The following is a 23,864-nucleotide window of genomic DNA, read 5'->3' on the forward strand; positions in this document are numbered from 1 at the left end:
ACGGAAAGTCACAAAGGAATAGAGAAAGTTGGAGAAGGTATCCAGACCATAATTGACTGAAGTCATGACTGCCTATGGTGAGAAGAAGAGAACAGGGAATGTGTAAGAAACCAAAATTAGAGCAACACATTGTGATTTGAAGGCGGTAGAGATTTAAAGGTGACAGAGATAGGGAGGGTGATGGAGATTGAGTATTTAACTGTGAAGATGAGAACCTTGACTTTAGTTCTTCTGAATCTGTTATGCAAGAACGAAAAGGAAACTGAAAAACCTGAATATTTTTTCTGCATTTGTACGGTAATATTTTGCTGTTGCTGGCACACAAACACCAAAACATTCGAAAACATACACATAAACACACAAACGAAATTTAAGAGTTACCAGCAGGAAACCTGTGGGTACTGCAGGTCAGCTTAATCTGTACTGTTAATCCCAGTGATTGCCTGATAATATTCTTAAAGAGGATTAGTCCTGAGTAATTCTTCACAGCTCTATTTCACTGACTGTCTTTGCTTATTCAGGTTGTGTCAGTTTTTTAATACACTCACATTGTGTACAATGCGAAGCTGTTATGCCATATTTTGACCCATAAGTGAAGCAAAGCAATTGTGATCTGCAGATCCTGTTCATTCCGCATTTACAACAGACAATTGAAGACCAGTCTTAATTCCTAGCATAATCTAACTTGCCTTTCAAATCTTAAATAGGGCTTAGGGAAGGTAGCTGTTCAATCTGCTTTTATTGGTTTAGGCTTAAGAGCTACTCAAGTAATTATTTCGTGTAATTCCATTTCTCAGTACCATCTCAGGAATTGGCATTGGATCGAACAGCAACCTGAGTGATGTCAGGGACAAGGGTCCAGGAGTGCGGAGTCAAGTGTACGGGTCATGAAGGGAGCTGATTAAGATTTAAAAAGAAAATAATGAACGTTTTTATCAAAGCTAACTTTAGTCAAAGTTGGTGCAACTCTGGACAATGAGCCAAGTGGAAAGCTGGTGTTCTGTACAGTTTGTGAGACCACTGTAAGGACAGTTCTTTGTCATCTTGTGTCATGTTACCCTTGAACAATTGAACATCCCTCTACATACGGTGTAAGTACACTATATTTTCCATTCACTCTATTCTTATTCAGATTGAAGTGTTTCTCTCAGAGAAAGGTAAAACAGATACAATTCTATTCAACTTCTGATTCACCATACAGAAGTCAACACCCCTAATCTATAAATTCAAAGTTTGCAATCAGCCAGTTGCAAAATATGTGGCAATCATTTAAAAACCTGCTTCTGTAATCCTGGCCTTTGTATGTGCCACTGTTAATAAAACATTGATTCTTTCTTGAAGATGTGGAGCTGTAGGATCTGTTTTCACAGCCTGTAGGGAGTATTAGTTATGAAGAATTTTGACAAATTTTTAGAAAAAAAATTCACTGAGAGGATATGGGTGTTTCCAGCTGGACCAGCTTTTATTGGCAATCCCTAATTGCCCTTGAGAAAATGGTGATGCCACCTTCTTGAACCACTGCAGTCCATGTCTTGACCCACAATGCTATCAGGGAAGGAATTCCAGGATTTTGATTCAGCTATAATGAAACAATGGTGATATATTTACAAGTCAAAATAGTGAGTGGCTTGGAGGTGAACTTGTAGGTAGTAGTGTTCCCATGTAGATGCTGCCCTTGACCTTCTAGATTGGAGTGTTCTCAGGCTTGGAAAGTGCTGTATAAGGATCTTTGGTGAATTCCTGCAGTACATTTTGTTTATAGAGATCATTTCTCAGGAAGAGTCAATGGTGGAGGGAGTGGATGCTTGTAACTACTGTACCAATCAAGCAGGCTGCTTTGTCCTGGATGGTGTCAACTTCTTGAATGTTGTTGGAGTTGCACTCATTCAGCCAACTGGGAAATATTCTATCATACTCGTGACTTGTGCCTTGTAGATGGTGGGCAAGCTTTGGAAATACTGCAGTGAGTAGCATTTCTATTCTCTGGCCTGCTCTTGTAGCTACTGTACTGCATTGTGCATCCAGATCAATTTCTGGTCAAAAGTAACTCCAAGATGTTGATAGTGTTGCTAACACCATTGAATGTCATGGGGCAGTGATTAGATTGTCTCTTATTGTAGGTGGTAATTGCCTAGCATTTGTGTGACATGAATATTACTTGCCACTTGTCACCCAATGCTTGGATATTATCCAGACCTTGTCGCATTTAAACATGGACTACATCAGGATCTCAGCAGTCATGAATAGTGCTAACCCTTGTGCAATCATCAGGAAATATCCCCACTCCTGACCTCTTGATGAAGGGAAGGTCATTGATGAAACAGCTGAAGATGATTGGGCTTGGGGCACTACCTTGCGGAATTCCTATAGAGATGTCCAGGAGCTGAGATGATTGACCTCCAACAACCAGAACTATTTTCCTTTGTGTTTTGTATTTATTCTAACCAATGGAGAGTTTGCCCCGATTCCAATTTTGTTAGGACACCTTGATGCCACGCTAATCAAAATGATGTCAAGGGCTTTCACTGTCACCTCACCTCTGGAATTCAGCGCTTTTGTCCATGTTTGGAACGAGGCTGTAGTACGATCAGGAGCTGAGTGGCGCATATTAAATTCAAACTGATGTAAGTGAGCAGGGTATTGCTGTTCAGGTCATAGCACTGTTGATGGCACTTTCCTTCACTTTACTGATGATCAACAGTGGGCTGTTGGGACAGTAATTAGGTTGGATTTTCCCATGTGTTGTGTACAGGACATACCTGGGCAATTTTTCACATTGCTTAGTAAATGCCGATGTTGTTGCTGTACTGCAACAGATTGCCTATGGGTGAAGGACGTTCTGGAGCATAAACCTTCAATACTTTTGCCAAAATGTTGTCAGTGCCCATAGCCTTTACAGTATCCAGTGCCTCTAACTATTTCTTGATATCATGTGGACTGAATTGAATTGACTAAAGACTGTTATTTCTAATGCTGCGGACCATTGGAGGAGGCTGGGATGGATCATCCACTTGGCAGTTTGTGCTGAAGATTGTTGAAAATGTTTCAACTCTATCTTTTACATTGATATGTTGGTCTCTTCCATTGTTGAGGATGGAGATATTTATGGAGGTTTCTCATCCAGTGAGTCGTTTAATTGTCCACCAACTTTCACAATTAGATGTGGCAGGACTGTTGAGCTTAGATTTGGTCTGTTGGTTGTAGAATCATTTAGCTCTGTCTATTGCTTGCTGGTTATTTTCTGGTATTAAAATACAAGTGGCAGCAGGATAAGGTTTTTAATTGGGGCATTAATTGCCCACTTAATAGCCTCAGATTGTCTCCAGCTGTGAAGGCCTCCTCAAACCTTCTTGCTCTGGACTTAATTGGCTAAGGTGAGGAGTTCAGGGCTGCATGGGTTCCCATCCTGTGTCCTCCTCCCCAATCAGACAGGACCCCATGACCCACTTGTGAAATTATCTCCTGGTGTGGGGGTTTAGAGAGCATTAACTTACATACTATAAGTTTACAATCTGACTGCTTTTCAAAAGAGCTAGCGCAGTTTGGATGAGCCAAATGGCTCCTGATGTGATGTATTTTCCAATCATTTCTTTCATAAACAATCCAATCATAGCAGTAAATAAATAACCAATCAATGTTTTGATCATCATTACTAAAGGAAATTCAAAGGAGAAACTGTACTTCCCTCAAACAACAGGGAGAATGTTTGTTTTCCTCTTCAGGCTTTTCCAATAGTCAATGGACTAAAACCTCTTCTAGTTGAACAACATTTAAGTAATTTATCTCTGTACTGCATTCTGTTCAAGTGTTCCTATGTAATTTTCATTTATTTTTAGGTTTACATTGTTGTGTGAGATTTTACCGGGTTGGTGAACTTATTACGTAACTCAGAGCTGCCTCGTTTCCAAGAAGGTGTCTGGAAAAATGAGGAAGCTGAGACTTGTAATTTTACTGACTTTTGGATGAGGTTTTGACTTTCAGTCAGGATCTGTGCAGCCACATCTCAGAAAGCATTTGCACAGCAGAGGATGAAAGTTGCTCTTCAGTCTTCAGTGAATATGGGGTTAGGTTGATTGGAAAGTCTGAGGCTTTGTGACCTTTACCAATATGCTTCAGGCATAGTGAGGTGAAGCTTAAGTGGTTTTTAATTTTAAATGCATATAATTGTCCACTGTCATATTGTGAATTCTCTTGCTTTGCAAAAAATTGCATTCACCATGATTTTTGGGTGATTATAATCTCAAGGATGGTGTTATTGTGCATAATGCAATCAGTCCATTTAGTCAGCACTTTACACAAGCAAAACCCATCAGTAAAAGCCTCAAAACCACTCTCTTCTAAAGAATAACATTTCTAACACAGACTTTTAATTGTAATTTTTTTTGGTTGAAATCTAAAGAACTTGGCACATTCCCTGTGATGCTTCAACACACTAAATAAATTGAGGCTACAAATTTACACATACTGACAACAATGTATTGTTTATAGAGATCAGAGGAGTTTTAACAGAACATAGAACATTACAGCACAGTACAGGCCCTTCGGCCCTCGATGTTGTGCCGACCTGTCATACCGATCTCAAGCCCGTCTAACCTACACTATTCCATCTACATCCATATGCTTTTCCAATGACGACTTAAATGTACCTAAAGTTGGCGAATCTACTACCGTTGCAGGCAAAGCGTTCCATTCCCTTACTACTCTCTGAGTAAAGAAACTACCTCTGACATCTGTCCTATATCTTTCACCCCTCAATTTAAAGCTATGCCCCCTCGTGCTCGCCATCACCATCCTAGGAAAAAGGCTCTCCCTATCCACCCTATCTAACCCTCTGATTATTTTATATGTTTCAATTAAATCACCTCTCAACCTTCTTCTCTCTAATGAAAACAGCCTCAAGTCCCTCAGCCTTTCCTTGTAAGACCTTCCCCCCACACCAGGCAACATCCTAGTAAATCTCCTCTGCACCCTTTCCAAAGCTTCCACATCCTTCTTATAATGCGATGACCAGAACTGTACACAATACTCCAAGTGCGGCCGCACCAGAGTTTTGTACAGCTTCACCATAACCTCTTGGTTCTGGAACTCAGTCCCTCTATTAATAAAAGCTAAAACACTGTATGCCTTCTTAACAGCCCTGTCAACCTGGGTGGCAACTTTCAAGGATCTGTGTACATGGACACCAAGACCTCTCTGCTCATCAACACTACCAAGAATCTTATCATTAGCCCTGTACTTTGCCTTCCGGTTACTCCTACCAAAGTGCATCACCTCACACTTGTCCGCATTAAACTCCATTTGCCACATCTCAGCCCAGCTCTGCAGCTTATCTATGTCTCTCTGCAACCAACAGCATCCTTCGTCACTATCCACAACTCCACCGACCATAGTGTCGTCTGCAAATTTACTAACCCATCCTTCTATGCCCTCATCCAAGTCATTTATAAAAATAACAAACAGCAGTGGACCCAACACCGACCCTTGCGGTACACCACTAGTAACTCCTCTCCAGGATGAACATTTCCCATCAACTACCACCCTCTGTCTTCTTTCAGCAAGCCAATTTCCGATCCAAACTGCTATGTCTCCATCAATTCCATTCCTCCACATTTTGTACAATAGCCTATTGTGGGGAACCTTATCGAACGCCTTGCTAAAATCCATATACACCACATCAACCGGTTTACTCTCATCTACCTGTTTGGTCACCTTCTCAAAGAACTCATTAAGGTTTGTGAGGCACGACCTTCCATTCACAAAACCGTGCTGACTATCCCTAATCAATTTATTCTTTTCTAGATGATTATAAATCCTATCCCTTATAACCTTTTCCAACACTTTACCAACAACTGAGGTAAGGCTCACTGGTCTATAATTACCAGTGTTGTCTCTACTCCCATTCTTGAACAGGGGAACCACATTTGCTATCCTCCAGTCATCTGGCACTATTCCTGTAGACAATGACGAGTTAAAGATCAATGCCAAAGGCTCGGCAATCTCCTCCCTGGCTTCCCAGAGGATCCGAGGATAAATCCCATCCGGCCCAGGGGATTTCTCTATCTTCACCCTCTGTAGGATTTCTAATACCTCTTCCTTGTGAACCTCAATCCCACCTAGTCTAGTAGCCTGTATCTCAGTATTCTCCTCGACAACATTGTCGTTTTCTAGAGTGATTACTGTTGAAAAATATTCATTTAGCGCTTCCCCTATCTTATCTGACTCCACACACAACTTACCACTACTATCCTTGATTGAGCCTAATTTTACTTTCGTCATTCTTTTATTCCTTAAATACCTATAGAAAGTCTTAGGGTTTACCCTCATCCTATCCACCAACAACTTCTCATGTCTCCTCCTGGCTCTTCCCAGCTCTTTCTTTAGGTCTTTCCTGGCTACCTCATAGCCCTCAAGTGCCCTAACTGAGCCTTCATATCTCATCCTAACATAAGCCTTCTTCTTCCTCTTGATCAGAGGTTCCACCTCCTTCATAAACCACGGCTCCCGTACTCTACAGCTTCCTCCCTGCCTGACAGGTACATACTTATCTAGGACACACAGGAGCTTTTCCTTGAATAAGCTCCACATTTCTACTGTGCCCATCCCCTGCAGTTTCCTTCCCCATCCTATGCTCCCTAAATCTTGCCTCATCTCATCGTAATTGCCTTTCCCCCAGCTATAGCTCTTGCCCAGTGAGAGACACCTCTCCCTTTCCATCACTGAAGTAAACATAACAGAATTGTGATCACTATCACCAAAGTGTTCACCTACTTCCAAATCTAACACCTGGCCAGGCTCATTACCCAGTACCAAATCTAATATGTCTCTGCCCCTTGTTGGCCTATCTACATACTGTGTCAGGAAGCCCTCCTGCACACACTGGACAAAAACTGACCCATCTATAGTACTCGAACTACAGTGTTCCCAGTCAATATTTGGAAAGTTTAAGTCCCCCATGACAACTACCCTGTCTCTCTCACTCCTATCGAGAATCATCTTTGCTATCCTTTCCTCTACATCTCTGGAACTATTCGGAGGCCTTTAGAAAACTCCCAACAAGGTAACCTCTCCTTCCCTGTTTCTAACCTCAGCCCATACTACCTCAGTTGACGAGTCCCCAAACATCCTTTCTGCAACTGTAATACTGTCCTTGACCAACCATGCCACACCTCCGCCCCTTTTACCATTTTCTCTGTTCTTACTGTAACATCTAAATCCCGGAACCTGCAACAACCATTCCTGTCCCTGCTCTATCCATGTCTCCGAAATGGCCACAACATCGAAGTCCCAGGTACTAACCCATGCTGCAAGTTCACCCACCTTATTCCTGACGCTCCTGGCATTGAAGTAGACACACTTCAAACCAACCTCTTGCTTGCTGTGCCATCTTGATCCCCTGAAACTTTACTTCGGACCACCCTACTCTCAACCTTTTCTATAGTCGAACTACAATTTTGGTGCCCATCCCCCTGCTGAATTAGTTTAAACCCACCCAAATAGCCTTAGCAAATATCCCCCCCAGGACATCGGTACCCCTCTGGTTCAGGTGAAGACCATCTTGCTTGTAGAGGTCCCACCTACCCCAGAAAGAGCCCCACTTATCCAAGAATCCAAAACCCTCCCTCCTGCACCATCCCTGTAGCCACGTGTTCAACTCCCCTCTCTCCCTATTCCTCACCTCACTAGCACGTGGCACGGGCAACAAACCAGAGACAACAACTCTGTTCATCCTAGCTCTCAGCTTCCATCCTAGCTCCCTGAATTTCTGTCTTAAATCCCCATCTCTCTTCCTACCCATGTCGTTGGTGCCAATGTGGATCACGACTTGGGGCTGCTCCCCCTCCCCCTTAAGGATCCCAAAAACACGATCAGAGACATCACGCACCCTGGCACCTGGGCAGCAACACACCAACTGTGAGTCTCTCTCGTCCCCACAGAACCTCCTATCTGTCCCCCTAACTATGGAGTCCCCAATGACTAATGCTCTGCTCCTCTTCCCCCTCCCCTTCTGAACAGCAGGGACAGATTCTGTGCCAGAGACCTGCACCCCACTGCTTTCCCCTGGTAAGTCGTCCCCCGCAACAGTATCCAAAACGGTATACTTATTGTTGAGGGGAATGGCCAAAGGGGATCCCTGCACTGCCTGCCGGTTCCCTTTCCGTCCCCTGACCGTGATCCATCTGCCTTTTTCCTGTACTTGAGGAGTGACTGCCGCCCTGTAACTCCTCTCAATAACCCGCTCTGCCTTCTGAATGATCCGAAGTTCATCCAACTCCAGCTCCAGTTCCCCAACGCGGTTTTCAAGGAGCTGGAGTTGGGTGCACTTCCCGCAGATGCAGTCAGCAGGGACACTAGTGGTGACCCTTACCTCCCACATTCTGCAGGAGGAACATTCAACTGCCCTGACCTCCGTTCCCATTATTCTAAATTCCCAAGACTTAAAAAATAAAGAATAAAAAATAAACTTGTTACCTTACCAGAGATAATGGGAACTGCAGATGCTGGAGAATTCCAAGATAATAAAATGTGAGGCTGGATGAACACAGCAGGCCAAGCAGCATCTCAGGAGCACAAAAGCTGACGTTTCGGGCCTAGACCCTTCATCAGAGAGGGGGATGGGGAGAGGGAACTGGAATAAATAGGGAGAGAGGGGGAGGCGGACCGAAGATGGAGAGTGAAGAAGATAGGCCCTCCGCTTCTTCCTGTCCCGCAGGCCCGACCAGTCCCCCTCCACCGACACTCTCATCTGCCTAGCCGAACTCGTCCTCACACTCAACAACTTCTCTTTTGACTCCTCCCACTTCCTACAGACTAAGGGGGTGGCCTTGGGCACCCGTATGGGCCCCAGCTATGCCTGCCTCTTTGTAGGTTACGTGGAACAGTCCCTCTTCCGCACCTACACAGGCCCCAAACCCCACCTCTTCCTCCGGTACATTGATGACTGTATCAGCGCCGCCTCCTGCTCCCCAGAGGAGCTCGAACAGTTCATCCCCTTCATCAACACCTTCCACCCCAACCTTCAGTTCACCTGGGCCATCTCCAGCACATCCCTCACCTTCCTGGACCTCTCAGTCTCCATCTCAGGCAACCAGCTTGTAACTGATGTCCATTTCAAGCCCACCGACTCCCACAGCTACCTGGAATACACCTCCTCCCACCCACCCTCCTGCAAAAATTCCATCCCCTATTCCCAATTCCTCCGCCTCCGCCGCATCTGCTCCCACGATAAGACATTCCACTCCCGCACATCCCAGATGTCCAAGTTCTTTAAGGACCGCAACTTTCCCCCCACAGTGATCGAGAACGCCCTTGACCGCGTCTCCCGTATTTCCCGCAACACATGCCTCACACCCCGCCCCCGCCACAACCACCCTAAGAGGATCCCCCTCGTTCTCACACACCACCCTACCAACCTCCGGATACAACGCATCATCCTCCGACACTTCCGCCATTTACAATCCGACTCCACCACCCAAGACATTTTTCCATCCCCACCCCTGTCTGCTTTCCGGAGAGACCACTCTCTCCGTGACTCCCTTGTTCGCTCCACACTGCCCTCCAACCCCACCACACCCGGCACCTTCCCCTGCAACCGCAGGAAATGCTACACTTGCCCCCACACCTCCTCCCTCACCCCTATCCCAGGCCCCAAGATGACATTCCACATTAAGCAGAGGTTCACCTGCACATCTGCCAATGTGGTATGCTGCATCCACTGTACCCGGTGCGGCTTCCTCTACATTGGGGAAACCAAGCGGAGGCTTGGGGACCGCTTTGCAGAACACCTCCGCTCAGTTCGCAGCAAACAACTGCACCTCCCAGTCGCAAACCATTTCCACTCCCCCTCCCATTCTCTAGATGACATGTCCATCATGGGCCTCCTGCACTGCCACAATGATGCCACCCGAAGGTTGCAGGAACAGCAACTCATATTTCGCCTGGGAACCCTGCAGCCATATGGTATCAATGTGGACTTCACCAGTTTCAAAATCTCCCCTTCCCCTACTGCATCCCGAAACCAGCCTAGTTCGTCCCCTCTCCCCACTGCACCACACGACCAGCCCAGCTCTTCCCCCTCACCCACTGCATCCCAAAACCAGTCCAACCTGTCTCTGCCTCCCTAACCGGTTCTTCCCCTCACCCATCCCTTCCTCCCACCCCAAGCCGCACCCCCATCTACCTACTAACCTCATCCCACCTCCTTGACCTGTCCGTCTTCCCTGGACTGACCTATCCCCTCCCTACCTCCCCACCTATACTCTCTCCACCTATCTTCTTCACTCTCCATCTTCGGTCCGCCTCCCCCTCTCTCCCTATTTATTCCAGTTCCCTCTCCCCATCCCCCTCTCTGATGAAGGGTCTAGGCCCGAAACGTCAGCTTTTGTGCTCCTGAGATGCTGCTTGGCCTGCTGTGTTCATCCAGCCTCACATTTTATTATCTTGTTACCTTACCAATCAGGCACACAGAACCTTTTTTTTTGGTTCGAGGAGGAGGATGGGTGGGAGACACTACCCGGGTAGTGTTTCGGGTAACGTAACCACACAAACATATTACCCCACGCACTCACCAGTCCCGTGTCGGCTCCTGCTCAGCGTACCTCCGCCTATTCATGAGGTAAGCTTTTTAAAGATTCAAAAACAGTGACTCACCGGCTTCCCGACAGGCCCCTGCTCCAAGCTCCCGTTCACACTGCCGCTGCAACCGTAGCCTGAGGGTCAAAGTAGGAAATGTAAGAGAAACTACAGATGAGACACGCGATAGATTATTTCACTTTTTTTCTACGCAGATTCTGATTGACCTGCTGAGCTATCAGGTTTTTCATTTAAAAAGCTCATCAGCAAAATGATCGTGGGTCTAATCTCTAAAAGAAAACTGTTATGTCTGGTCTGCAGCATTTGGTATTTTCCATCAACTTTAAATACTTCAACATTATTTGAATACTCTGCATTCTGTGATGAAGGCTTATCACTATTACTATTTGAAAACCTTCATTCTAAATTAGAAGGAAATGGTTTTTTGCTTTTCTGTTCTATGAAAATGATTTGTTCTTTGTAAATAATTTTAATTATTAAATAATTTTAAATAATATTTTTTAAAATTAATATTTTTAGAAGTAGATCCAAACAACCATCCCAAAAATGAAAAAAAGTGACTTAAGCTAAATGACTAAACAAGCTACTTGGTGAGATAATTGCTGAAATATTTCCAAAATGAGCTTTTATGATTCAAACAGAAGCAGATGGAGGTGCTAAAGGCCAGAAGCAGGGCCAGTGCTGTAAATAAATTCCATATGAGAAAATGTGTTGTTTAGGAAAAGTAGTCAATGTAACTAGAAAATCCCTCAGGGCTCTTTTCCTAGAATTCAGTGTGTAAGCTCAAGGAGATAGCTGCTTCTGTGTGTTTCTTGGAGGGACAGAAAGAAACACTTCTGTCGAGTATGCTGAACTTCACCAGAAGGTGGTGTTTGAGGTTTCATCAGGTGAGTTAGACACTTTAATGTGATGAAAGGAGTGATACTTCACTGGGCTTGGGTATCTGTAAAGAATATTGCTGTGCAACAGTGCTTTTTTCTCGCTGTTTATGATAATACCTCTCCAAATTGCTTTGTTCTTTTCCCCCTATCCTTCTGTGAAATAAACTTTTGTTAAAGGCACATTTGCATCATTTCATGAACATTCACAATAACAGACCACCACGGTAACCAAATTTTAAAAATGCATTATACACTGAGACACATAGCAAACATTTTTGCACATCACAGGTACTGACATGAGTGCTCTCAAATAGGTGTCCATGATGGCATTTTCTTTTCCAGACACAGGAGCAATTTTCAAATTATAAGATTAGAGAATTGTGATCCTTTGAAATAATCCTAAATTCTTGACTTGGAATCATTTCTCAGAAAATCAAAGTATTATGGTCTGTATAAATACATAGTATTGTCTACATTATTAGTGATGTATATTTCAAAATGATGGAGAGATAGCACAAGGCTCCTTCTCTCTTTCAACTGTTGATATACAGTTAGTTCCCTTGAAAAACACCTGACAGGCCATCCACCTCTATCTCATCCTTGTTATAAAATAACTCCCACATTGATGTTACTGGCATCCACCATCAGTTCGAATGAAGATTTGACACAGCTAAAACTGGGATCATTGTCAGTACAGTTTTTAAATTTTCAAAGGCAACTTGACACTTATACATGCAGATTTGCTAATAAGGGTGCAACGACAGTACTGATGTTAAGAACTAATACCAGGCAAAAGAATCCTTTTACAACATATTGTAAAATTTCATGTTTTATTCTCGGTGCACATCCACAATAGCCTACACTTTTGCTTTCTTACATGCAACGTGGCCTTTTTCCCCAGAGTATTACACAACTAGGCTATCTTGGTACCTTTTTTATTCACCTGCAGAACATGGTTGTTGCTGGCCAACCCAGCATTTATTGCCTGTCTCTAGTTGTGTTTGAGAAGGTGATGCTGAGCTGTCTGCTTGAACCTCTACATTCAATACTCTGTAGGTACATCTACAGTTTCTTTAAGGAGTAAATTCCAGGATTTTGACCCAGCAACAGCGAAGGAATGGCAATATGTTTCCATGTCAAGATGGTGAGTGGCTTGAAAAGGAACTTGCGGATGGTAGTGTTCCCATGAGTCCACTGCCCATGTTTTTCTAAATGTAGTTGATTACAGGGTTGGAAGGGAATGTTTAGGGACCTTTGGCGAGTTTCTGCACAGCATCTTGTAGATAGTACACACTGCTGCTACTGAGCATCAGTGGCTGAGTGACCAGATGTGGATATATTTGGGTTGATGGCCTATCAGGTATTTTTCAAAGAAACTAAAGAGAGAAAGCGAGAATGAATCTTGTGCTATTTCTCCATCATTTTGAAATATACAAAAGGCGGCACAATGTCTCAATGGTTAGCCCCACTGTCCCACAGTGCCAGGGACCCGGGTTCAATTCCAGCCTTGGGTGACTGTCTGTGTGGAATCTGCAAATTCCCCTCGTGTCTGTGTGGGTTTTGGTGCTCTGGTTTCCTCCTACAGTACGAATATGTGCAGGTTTGTGAACTGGCTATGCTAACTTGCCCATAGTGCCCAGGGATGTGTCATTTGGTAGATTAGTCAATAAAATGCTGGGTTAGAGGGATAGAGTAGGTGGGATGAATCTGGGTGAGTTGTATTCAGAGATTTGGCGTGGACCTGTTAGGCTGAATGGCCTGTTTCCACACTGTAGCAATTCTATTGATGTGGTACCAATAAAGTGGGCTGCTTTGTCGAGATGTTAAGTTTCTTGAGTGTTGTTTGAACTGCACCCATTATATTCTAACGGACTCCTGACTTGTGCTTTGTAGGTGGTAGACAGGCTTTGGGGATTCAGGAGGTGAGTTACTCACTGCAGGATTCCTAAAGTAACCCTAAATTGTTGATAGTGGGGGATTTAGTGATGGTCATGGCATTAAACGTCAAAGGGAAGTAGTTAGATTGTCTCTTTTTGGAGATGATCATTGGCTGCATTTGTGTAGTGTGAATGTTACTTGGTATTTGTCAACCCAAACCTGGATATTTGGTCAGCTCCTGTTAATTTGAACATGGGCTGCTTCACGATCTGAGATGTCATGGATAGCGCTGCATATTGTGCAATCTTCGGCGAACATCCCCAGTTCTGACCTTATGATGGAGGGAATGTCATTCATGAAGCAGCTGGAGATGTTTGGACCTCAGACAGTACTCTGAAGAGCTTCTGCAGAGATGACTGTCCTTCACCAACCACAAACATTTTCCTTTGGAAGAGATGTGTCTCCAGAACAGGTGTGTTTTCCCCTGCTTCCTGTTAACTCCAATTTTGTTAGGAATCCTTGATGCCATAATCAGTCAAAAGCAGCTTTGATGTCACCTCATATTTGGAATTCAGGTCTTTTGCCCATGTTTGTACCAAAGCTGTATTGAAGTCAGGAGATGAACAATGATTGCACAATAGACATTACCATTCACAACTCCTCAGATTCTGAAGCAGTCTATGTCCAAAAGGTACAAGATCTGGCAGAGCCCAATTTGGGTGTCAGTGATGAGATTATTGCTAAGCAGGTAATGCTTGATAGCACTGTTAATGACACCTTCCATCAGTTTATTAATGACTGAGGGAGGGCTTATGGTGTTATAATTGGCTGGGTTGAAATTGTTCTGTATTTTGTATACAGTCATACCTGGGTAAATTCCCACACTGTCTGGTAGATACCAGCAAATTAGCTATACCGAAACAGCTTGACAAAACATGCAGAAACTTTTGGAGCACTAACCTTCAGCGCAAATGCTGGAATGTTGCTTGAGCCAATAGATCTGCCATATCCAGTGCCTCTACCAAGAATGGTGATGGTGGTGTCTGTGATATTGTCTGTAAGGTATGATTCCATGTGTGTAAGCATGCTAGGTTGTTGCTTGTCTAGACTCAAGACAGCTCTCCCAATCTTGGTACTAGCCCCCAGCTGATCGTAAAGAGGAATTTGAAGGGTGAGTAGGGCAGTTTTTGTCAATGTTGTTTCTGGTGCCTTGGTTATGTCAGCTGGTCAATCCAGTTTCCTTGCTTTTTTGAGACTTCACAGTGATTGTTACAACTGAGTGGCTTGCTAGACCATTTCAGAGCGAACTTGACAGTCAACCACATTGCTTCCCATTACCTGCGACATATGACATGCCTTGTCATATATAACTACATCTTTAACTAATCCTGGCAAACAAAACAATATTTTAGCATGTGTTTTCTTCATACCTAAGTGATCTGCCAATTCAATTTTGTGAGCCACTCGTAAAATTTAATTCTGATAGTCACATGGAACTGCCAACTGATGGCCCAGTGGCCAGTTGGACCAGGTCTCCAGATGTGACACAGGATCTACAAATACCACAGCAATGGTTCTTCTCCAGAAACACGACAGTTCAGATGAGAAGTTGTTTGCTATTGTCAGGCATTTCCACACCTATGCTAAACATCAAATAAAACAGAAAGTGGATAATGGGAAATTAAGCTGTTGTTTCCAGTTAACAAGCAATTATCTTTAGCCATGTGACTACAAAGAAACATCTTGTTAAAAATAAGTTCCAGTGTTCATTCATTGATCTCTTTAAAACAAAACACTCCATCTGTACACAATTCTTCAAACTCAAGTCTAAAATAATTTATATATGAAGCGTTGATAGCTGAAGAACAAACTGAACTTGCCTTCTTTTAAACAAGATAGGATAGGAAATGAGCGTGCTACATGAGAGGCCCAAGCAAGGTTCACTTTCTTAATGATATCGATGTCTTTTGGCATAGCTTGAATGCTTCAGTGCATTCACAGCTGTCCAGCTTGAGCTGCACTCAGAATGTGTTGCTGGTGTTTGTTGACATCTGGTGACATTTACTCCTCCTGAGCAAGTTCTTTATAGGCTGTTTGTGTAGAAATGAGATAATCCAACACACAGAAGTAAAGGCTAGGATTCCAGGGTGAGATGATTGTGAAAAGATGATGAAAAATCCAGATGGTGAAGTCTCCTGTATCCACCTTGTGAATATCTCCCTGCTAATCTCACAAGAAGTATAATGTGGAAAATGGTTTATTATTTGAAAGAAACTTTAAAGATTGTAGCTGTACTGGAACAGCATGGCTAGCAGTGCAGCAAGACCTGTAGAACACGTCTTCAGTGCTACTACTGGAATGTTGGCAAAACCAAAAGATCTGCAGAATCCAGTGCAACCACCAAGGATGCCAATGGAAGTGTTTGAGACATTGTCCACAAGCTATGATTCTGTGAGTATGACTCTGCCAGGTTGTTGCTTGACTAGTCTGTGAGACATCTCTCCCAATCTTGGTACTAGCCCCCACATGATAGCCAGGAGGACTTTGAAAGGTCTACAAGGTGATTTTTGCCATTGTCATTTCTGGTACCTAAGTCGTACCAGCTGGTCTGTCCAGTTTTATTTCTTTTTTGAGATTTTGTAGCGATTGTTGCAACAAATAATATTTTATTGTGTGTTTTACCCAATACCTAAAATGTACACAAAAGTTCATGGCTCAGTTGAAGAAGATGTACAATCCAAAAGGATGGATGAAACACTCCAAATGAAAGCACTTTAAGTGAAAAGGCACTTCTGATAAGTCCTTGAGACTGACTGAATCTAATGGAACCAAAAATAGGAGAAGCAAACAGAATGATGATTCACTATGACCTGTTTTTACTACCACACAATGTATGAAATTATCCTTTATTATCTTTAATGTTTCTGATAATTCTCCAGTTTTTACCTTCAGAATCACTGGCAAAAATAATCTGAAAAGGCTGCGGGACTATTCCTATTTATCATAATTATCCTCTCTGCGCTTAATGTGCATTTTTTTTTGCATGTTGTAAATTGCAGTATGGTGAAGAACTCTGCATGATTTTAACAATGGAGCAATGACCCAGAAAGAAAGGAGATACCAGCAGTTCAAATTCTCAATGTTCAGTCATCTTGTAGTTTAATGCCAATCATGCTTACAATCCAAGCAGAAAACCTGTCAGATTCGGACTGTGACTCCTTCAGCATGCAGGCCACCATGTCTTGAGTCAAAGAGCCTCAGTCCTAACAGAAGAGGACTGGATTAAAGGATTGGTCAACAATGTGAGCTGCTCAGTGCCAGGGTTTGTTGAGGGTAACACGACTGAAAGCGGATTATGTCTTCTACATCCTGTTAAACCGCCGAATGCTTAGAATTGGGCAAGCAGATCAGATTATGTATTTAGAACAGAGTGACTGTCATTATTTATTTGTGTAGAAAATAAGGATTAACACATTAAAGTTGATTTCAAGATATGTGTGGTGATTTCCTCTTACAATTGCATGAAACATTACAGCAATTACAACAAATGGCCCCCTCCTGTTGTCAATAGGTTACACCATCTATACCCTGTAAAATTCCAGAAATTTGGTCCCTGTGCCTCCATTTGAACTTGCGGCATCACAAAAGCTTCATCCGTGCAGAATGAAGCCTCAATCCCACCTAGCTGACTCAGAATTATAACTAAACTAAGATGATATGGATTAAATAGACCTATAGGAACGCTGAGCACAACATCACTCATTGATTAATTAGAATGCATTGAATCCAACAGGATTGCAAACTCCTTACCATATTTCAACATGAAAGTGACTCTAAAGAACCAATTCCGACTGTAGCTCAAAATTACTAGAACACACAAGCAAAATGTGACAAAGATCCTCTTGTTTATTCTCTGCTATGATGCTTGAGGAGCAATCTCAACACTGAGTCAGAATATTGTGAGCTTGATTCTCAATCCACAGTTGAGATTTGAGCACATAATCCATCCGAGGCTCCAATGCAGCACGCTGCACTGTTGAGGATGCTGTTTCTTTTATGAGACATTGAAATTCTTCCCTCTTGAATGGTAGTAAGAAATGCAATGGCATTATTTGAAAAACAGCCAAGAGGTTCTGCCCATAGTCTAGACTCTTCTTCAATCTACACTTAAAATGGATGATACAGATGATATCATTCTGGCAGCTTTCTTTATCACAAATTGGCTCTTTTTTTAAACTCTTTCATGACTTGCTGGGCAATTTCAGAGAATAATTAAGATCAGTAGATCTGGAGCGGCAAGAGACCTGACCAGGTAAAAATCAGACATATATTTCCAGAAAGGAAATGTACAGGCTTTTATGACAAGCAATAGTTATTTCATGGTCACTATTACTGAGAATAGTTCTAAATTCCAGATTTGTTGAGTCAACCTAAATTCTATTAGCTGCTATGGCAGGATTTGAACCCATGCCCCCAAAGGATTTTCCAAGGATCTCACCACCACACCATTGTCTTCTCTGCACTTTTGCTGTTACAACAGTGATGAGACTACAAAAGTACTTAAATAGTTGCAAAGTACTTTGACATAGCACCACCACAGTAGTCAGCACTGCTGCCTTACTGCGCCAGGGACCCAGGTTCAATCCCAGCCCAGGGTGACTGTGCAAGCACCAGACAGACATTCACCCCTGTGTCTGCGTGGGTTTCCACCAGGTGAATCATAGAATCCCTACAGTTTGGAAACAGGCCCTTAGGCCCAACAAATGTACACTGACCCTCAGAGCATCCCACCTAGACTCATCCCCCATGACCCACCTAATTTACACATCATTGAACATTATAGGCAATTTGATATGGCCAATCCACCTAACCTGCACATCTTTGGACTGTGGGAGAAAACCACGCAGACACATGGGGAGAATGTGCAAACTCCACACAGACAGTCGCTAGAGGATGGAATCGAACCCAGGTTCCTGGCACTGTGAAGCAGCAGTGCTAATCACTGGGCCACCATGCTGCCCCAATTTTCTCCCACCGTTCAAAGATGTGCGGGTTGGGTGGATTGGCTATGATAAATTGCCCCATAGTATCCAGGAATATTTTGGCCAAGTGGGTGAGCCATGGCAAATGTGGGCTCACAGCAATAGGGTGGGAACTGGGACTGGAAGTGGGTCGGTGCACTCAATGAATCGAGTGGCCTCTTTCTGCACTGAAGGATTCTGTGATGTCAAGCTTATGGTAACAGAGTTTTATTTGCACAAATTGTCCTGAACCATGTTATGATCCCAGCTGATGATAATACAGACAAGTCAGACTCCAGATTGAAAGCTGGCTTTGCAGATCAAACCTATCAGCTAACAAGCCTCTAAAAACTCTTATATTGGAGATTCCTTCAAACCAACCCATCATCCTGCTGATATAAAACTGTTCTTTTGAACTGAAGTTTGATTCCAGCCTCTGGTCATCTTTCCTTCTGTAAACTTATAACTCACCTTTGCATACATTCAGTAGTTGTTACCCAGGTATCTGAATGAGGCAGTTAACTTAAATCACATGATTTCTTGGAAATTGTCTTTGGTTCATTGTTCTAAATAATTTTCTGTTCTTTTAAAGAAAAAAACAAGTAAGTCGCCTTTACAAACTGAAACAATATCTAATTCACTTGTACTTGTAAATCCAAATTCACAAATGATAATAACATATCACAACCAGCATTTAAGAAATAGATTACACTGTCTGGCCACAATCGTATTTGTGTCGGTGGGAGCCTGCTGCCATGTTTTTTTTTGCTGCACATTCAAATGTACTTAAAGTTATTTGTAATAGGTACTATGTCAGTGCAGTTTCTCTTCCTTCTTTCTTGAAATTGTTTTCCTTGTGTGGGCCTTTTTTGAAATTTGCTTTGAAGGATAAGAGTATCCTCTGGTATCCAGCTCATCATGACACCTAGGGAACATTTTGGGAAGATTTCCACATCGAATGAACTGGGGATATTGGATGAGAAAAATCTCTACCAGGTGGCTAACAGCATTGGAGCAAATGGACATCAAGGTTGGTAACTGAAGATTTGGGGAGAGCCCTCTTAATAATAAGGATAGCACAGTAGCTCTGAACATTGTTCTAAAGCCAAGAAATAATCTCCCTCCTTGATTCATATCCTGGAGATTACATCGCCCATAACTGGTGGCAGAATCTTCACTCACTATTCTCTGGAGGGTACTTCTTAAATTTCACCATATTTAAAAAACACACTTTAATGAGGTTTTCAGCTATCACTCTTAATTTCCTCTTTCATTGTTCAGAATTTTTTCCTTCATCAAAGTTGAATCCACGTCCTTAGTAAATGAATAATTATGAAATGCTCTTTTTCCTTTCATTATCTATTGACTTAGAGGCCAGTAAGCACAGGCATTATGTTATTTCATGCAGATTAGATCACAAGCTCTTGTTCTGCTATTGGTTTGTCTAGACACAGGAAAGTATTGGATGTGAGTTTGCTCGCTGAGCTGGAAGGTTCGTTTTCAGACGTTTCGTCACTTTTTTTTATTTGAAAAAATATACTTTATTAATAGAATGTACAAAAAATAAAACATTTATACACCGACCCAGTCATGCAAGCTGCTCCAGATTACCCGGGGGTACGTACACCAACTAAAGGAAAAAAAAACAAAACAGAGAAAAAAAAAACAAAGCAAAGAAACCGCCCCGGCAGTCGTCATCCCGCACAGTCCCCGTTGGCCCCCTGACCAGTTGGGGAAGGCGCCAGCTGGGCCCAGTTACCAGATAGGGTTCTTTTCCCTTTTCTGGACGAGGGGGTTCATACGGTGGTCTTTCCCCACCGCGCCTTGGCGGTGGCTGCCCCAAGCTTTAGCGCGTCCCTCAGCGCATAGTCCTGGACCTTGGAGTGCGCCAGTCTGCAACACTCGGTCGGGGTCAGTTCTTTCAGCTGGCAGACCAGCAAGTTGCGGACAGACCAAAGAGCGTCTTTCACTGCATTGATGGTCCTCCAGGCGCAGTTGATGTTGGTCTCGGTGTGCGTCCCCGGAAACAGCCCGTAGAGCACGGAGTCGCGCGTCACGGAGCTGCTCGGGACGAACCTCGACAAATACCACTGCATCCCCCTCCAGACCTCCTGCGCATAGGCACACTCCAGAAGGAGGTGATCAACAGTCTCGTCCCCCCCGCAGCCACCTCGAGGGCAGCGTGCGGTGGTGCAGAGATTCCGGGCATGCATAAAGGATCTCACTGGCAGAGCCCCTCTCACCGCCAGCCAAGCAATGTCCTTGCGCTTGTTTGAAAGTTCTGGCGATGAGGCATTCTGCCAAATGACTTTGGCAGTCTGCATGGGGAACCACACGACGGGATCCACCCTCTCCTTTTCCCGAAGGGTCCCGAGGATACTACGTGCTGACCACTGCCTGACAGCCTTGTGGTCAAAGGTGTTTCCTTTCAAAAATTTCTCCACGAAGGACAGGTGGTACGGAACGGTCCAACTACTCGGAGCGTTCCGCGGCAACGAGGCCAGGCCCATCCTTCGCAACACCAGGGACAGGTAGAACCTCAGTAAGTAGTGACACTTGGTGTTTGCGTACTGAGGATCTACACACAGCTTGATGCAGCCGCACACAAAGGTAGCCGTAAGGGCGAGGGTGGCATTCGGTACGCCCTTTCCCCCATTTCCCAGGTCTTTGTACATGGTGTCTCTGCCTACCCGGTCCATCCTTGACCCCGAAATGAAGTGGAAGATGGCCCGGGTGACCGCAGCGGCGCAGGTCCGGGGTAGAGGCCAGGCCTGCGCCACATACAATAGTACCGAAAGCCCCTCGCACCAGACAACCAGGTTCTTACCCGCGATGGAGAGGGACCGGAGCGTCCACCTGCCCAGCTTCTGCTTCAATTTGGTGATACGCTCCTCCCAAGTCTTAGTGCATGCCCCAGCTCCACCAAACCAAACACCCAGCACCTTCAGGTAGTCTGTCCTGACGGTGAAGGGGATGAAGGAGCGGTCGTCCCAGTTCCCGAAGAACATGACCTCGCTCTTACCCCTATTGACTTTGGCACCCGAGGCCAGTTCAAACTGGCCGCAGAAGTCCAATAGTCTACTCACCGACCGACGATCGGTGCAGAAGACGGCGACATCGTCCATGTACAGGGAGGTCTTGAGCTGAAGGCCTCCACTGCCTGGGATAGACGCCCTTCAGTCTCACGTCCTTCCTGATGGAGGCGGCGAAGGGCTCCACACAGCACACGAACAAGGCAGGAGAGAGTGGGCAGCCCTGCCTGACTCCAGATCTAACAGGAAAACTGTCTGATTCCCACCCATTGATCGAGACTGCGCTAATGATGTTGGCGTAGAGCAGCCGGATCCAATTGCGGATGCCCTCCCCAAACCCCAATTTGGAGAGGAGGTCCCTCATGTAAGCATGAGAGACCCTGTCAAAGGCCTTCTCCTGGTCCAGGCTGACGAGGCAGGTGTCCACCCGCCTGTCCTGTACGTAGGCGATCGTATCCCTGATGAGCGCGAGGCTCTCAGCGATCTTCCTGCCCGGCACAGCACAGGTTTGGTCAGGGTGAATCACTGACTCCAGGACAGACCTGACCCGGTTGGCAATGACCTTGGCCAGGATTTTGTAGTCCACATTCAAAAATGAAATGGGACGCCAATTCTTAATTTCTTCCCTCTCCCCTTTCCTCTTGTAAATGAGGGTGATGATGCCCTTCCTCATGGACTTGCACATTTCCCCTGCCCGAAGCACACTATCGTACACCTCCAGCAGGTCCTGGCCGACCAGGCCCCACAAAGCAGAATACAGCTCAACCGGTAAGCCGTCGCTTCCGGGAGTCCTATTCCTCTGCAAGGACTTGAGGGCTCTGGCCAGCTCGTCCAGGGATATCGGCCGGTCCAGCCACTCCCTCATGCCGTCGTCCAAGACCTCCGTGATAGACGACAGGAACGACTCGGAGGCCGTGCTGTCCGTGGGCTTTGTGTCGTACAGTCCGGCATAGAAGGATCTGCTGATCCTCAAAATGTCGGGCCGCGACGACGTCACCGAGCCGTCGTCCTCCTTCAGCCGGCTAAGCACAGAGCTCTCTTTGTGCACCCTCTGAAAGAAGAAACACGAGCACGTCTCGTCCTGCTCCACGGAGCGGACCCTGGACCGGAAGATTATCCTGGAGGCCTCCGCAGCGAAGAGCGAGGCTTGCTGGCCCCTCACCTCGCGGAGGTCCTCCGTGACATCGACCCCCATCAACTGCAGAAGGAGCAGGTTCTGCACCCTTTTCTGGAGTCGCGACAGCTTTCCCCGCCTCTCTCTTGCCTTCTGAACACCCTTGAGGACAAAGAACATCTTGATGTTCTCCTTCACCGTCTCCCACCAGTCGCCTGGAGACTCAAAGAGGGGTTTCACGGTTCTCCAACCGGCGTACTCCCTCTTAAGCTCCTCGACGTTCTCTGGGGTCAACAGAGTCGTGTTGAGCTTCCACGTCCCCTTGCCGGCCGGCTGGTCGTCCTGTAAGTGACAGTCGGCCAGCAGGAGGCAGTGGTCAGAGAAGAACACCGGCTCGACACCGGTGGACCTGACCGAGAACGTCCGTGACACAAACAGGAAGTCTATCCTTGAGCGGATAGACCCGTCTGGCCGCGACCAGGTGTACCTCTGCTGCGCTCCGTCAGCAGGGGTGCTGAAGACGTCGAGCAGCTTGGCGTCCTTCACCGTGCCCATCAGGAATCTGGATGTGACGTCCAGTTGACTCCCCCCACCCGCTGTCCCCACGCCGGATCTTCCATCTGCATCGATGATGCAGTTAAAGTCTCCGCCTAGGATGACCGGCCTGGACGTAGCCAGCAGGGGTGGAAGCCGCTGCAGGACGGCCAACCGCTCACTCCGTACCGCTGGGGCGTACACGTTGATCAGCCTCAGGGGAGCGTTCCTGTAGGTGATGTCAGCCACTAGGAGGCACCCCCCCACCACCTCCTGAACTTGAGAGATGGTGAAGTCGCGCCCCCGCAGCAGAATAGCCAGGCCCGAGGAGCGACAGTCGTTACCCCCCGACCAGATCGAAGGCCCACAGGTCCAGGCGCCGGACCATTTCCCGTACCTGCCGAGGTGCGGTATCCCGCACTCCTGCAGAAACAGGAGGTCCGCCTTGATGGTGGTCAGGTAGGCCAACGTGGACACACATCTCGCGGTTGACTTGACGTTGCGCACATTAATGCTCGCAACTCGTACCCCCATTGTGGGCAGTGACCGCAGTACCCTCCCCAAGTCCAAGGTCCAGCCCCTCCATCTGTCCCTTCATGCCCATTGCCCGGGCTGACTGCTGGACGCGTTCCGGGCTCAGGAAACCGTCCGTGCTGCCTTCCGGGTGGCATCCCCCCGTCAGGGGTGCGGAGGCAGGAGGGTCCGGCTCCGGGTCAGGCTGGGGACGTGCTGTTTCCTCCTTCCCGCCTGGAAGTTCCGGGGGGCCCTCCAGTGCTCCAGCGGCACTTGACTGGGTGTCGGAGGGAGCCTCAGG

The 23,864-nt window shown here is 45.6% G+C and overlaps 1 protein-coding gene across 8 annotated transcripts in view; it reads left to right on the plus strand.

The window, feature by feature from the left end:
* The first annotated feature begins 833 nt into the window (after window positions 1-833).
* Window positions 834-23,864, plus strand: part of samd7 (sterile alpha motif domain containing 7) — a 45,778-nt gene continuing 22,747 nt past the window's right edge. For 4 of the 8 annotated variants that reach the window (XM_059651198.1, XM_048542619.2, XM_059651199.1 and 1 more), the window contains exons 1-3: window positions 834-1,091; window positions 12,528-12,615; window positions 19,258-19,400. In XM_059651198.1, coding sequence (XP_059507181.1) covers window positions 12,605-12,615; window positions 19,258-19,400 — 154 coding nt within the window. In that variant the 5' untranslated portion in view covers window positions 834-1,091; window positions 12,528-12,604. The remainder of the gene's footprint in view (window positions 1,092-12,527; window positions 12,616-19,257; window positions 19,401-23,864) is intronic. The other 4 variants (XM_048542620.1, XM_048542621.1, XM_048542623.1 and 1 more) reach the window with 4 other exon arrangements.

Source organism: Stegostoma tigrinum, chromosome 14 (assembly GCF_030684315.1).
Source record: "Stegostoma tigrinum isolate sSteTig4 chromosome 14, sSteTig4.hap1, whole genome shotgun sequence".
Taxonomy (NCBI): domain Eukaryota; kingdom Metazoa; phylum Chordata; class Chondrichthyes; order Orectolobiformes; family Stegostomatidae; genus Stegostoma; species Stegostoma tigrinum.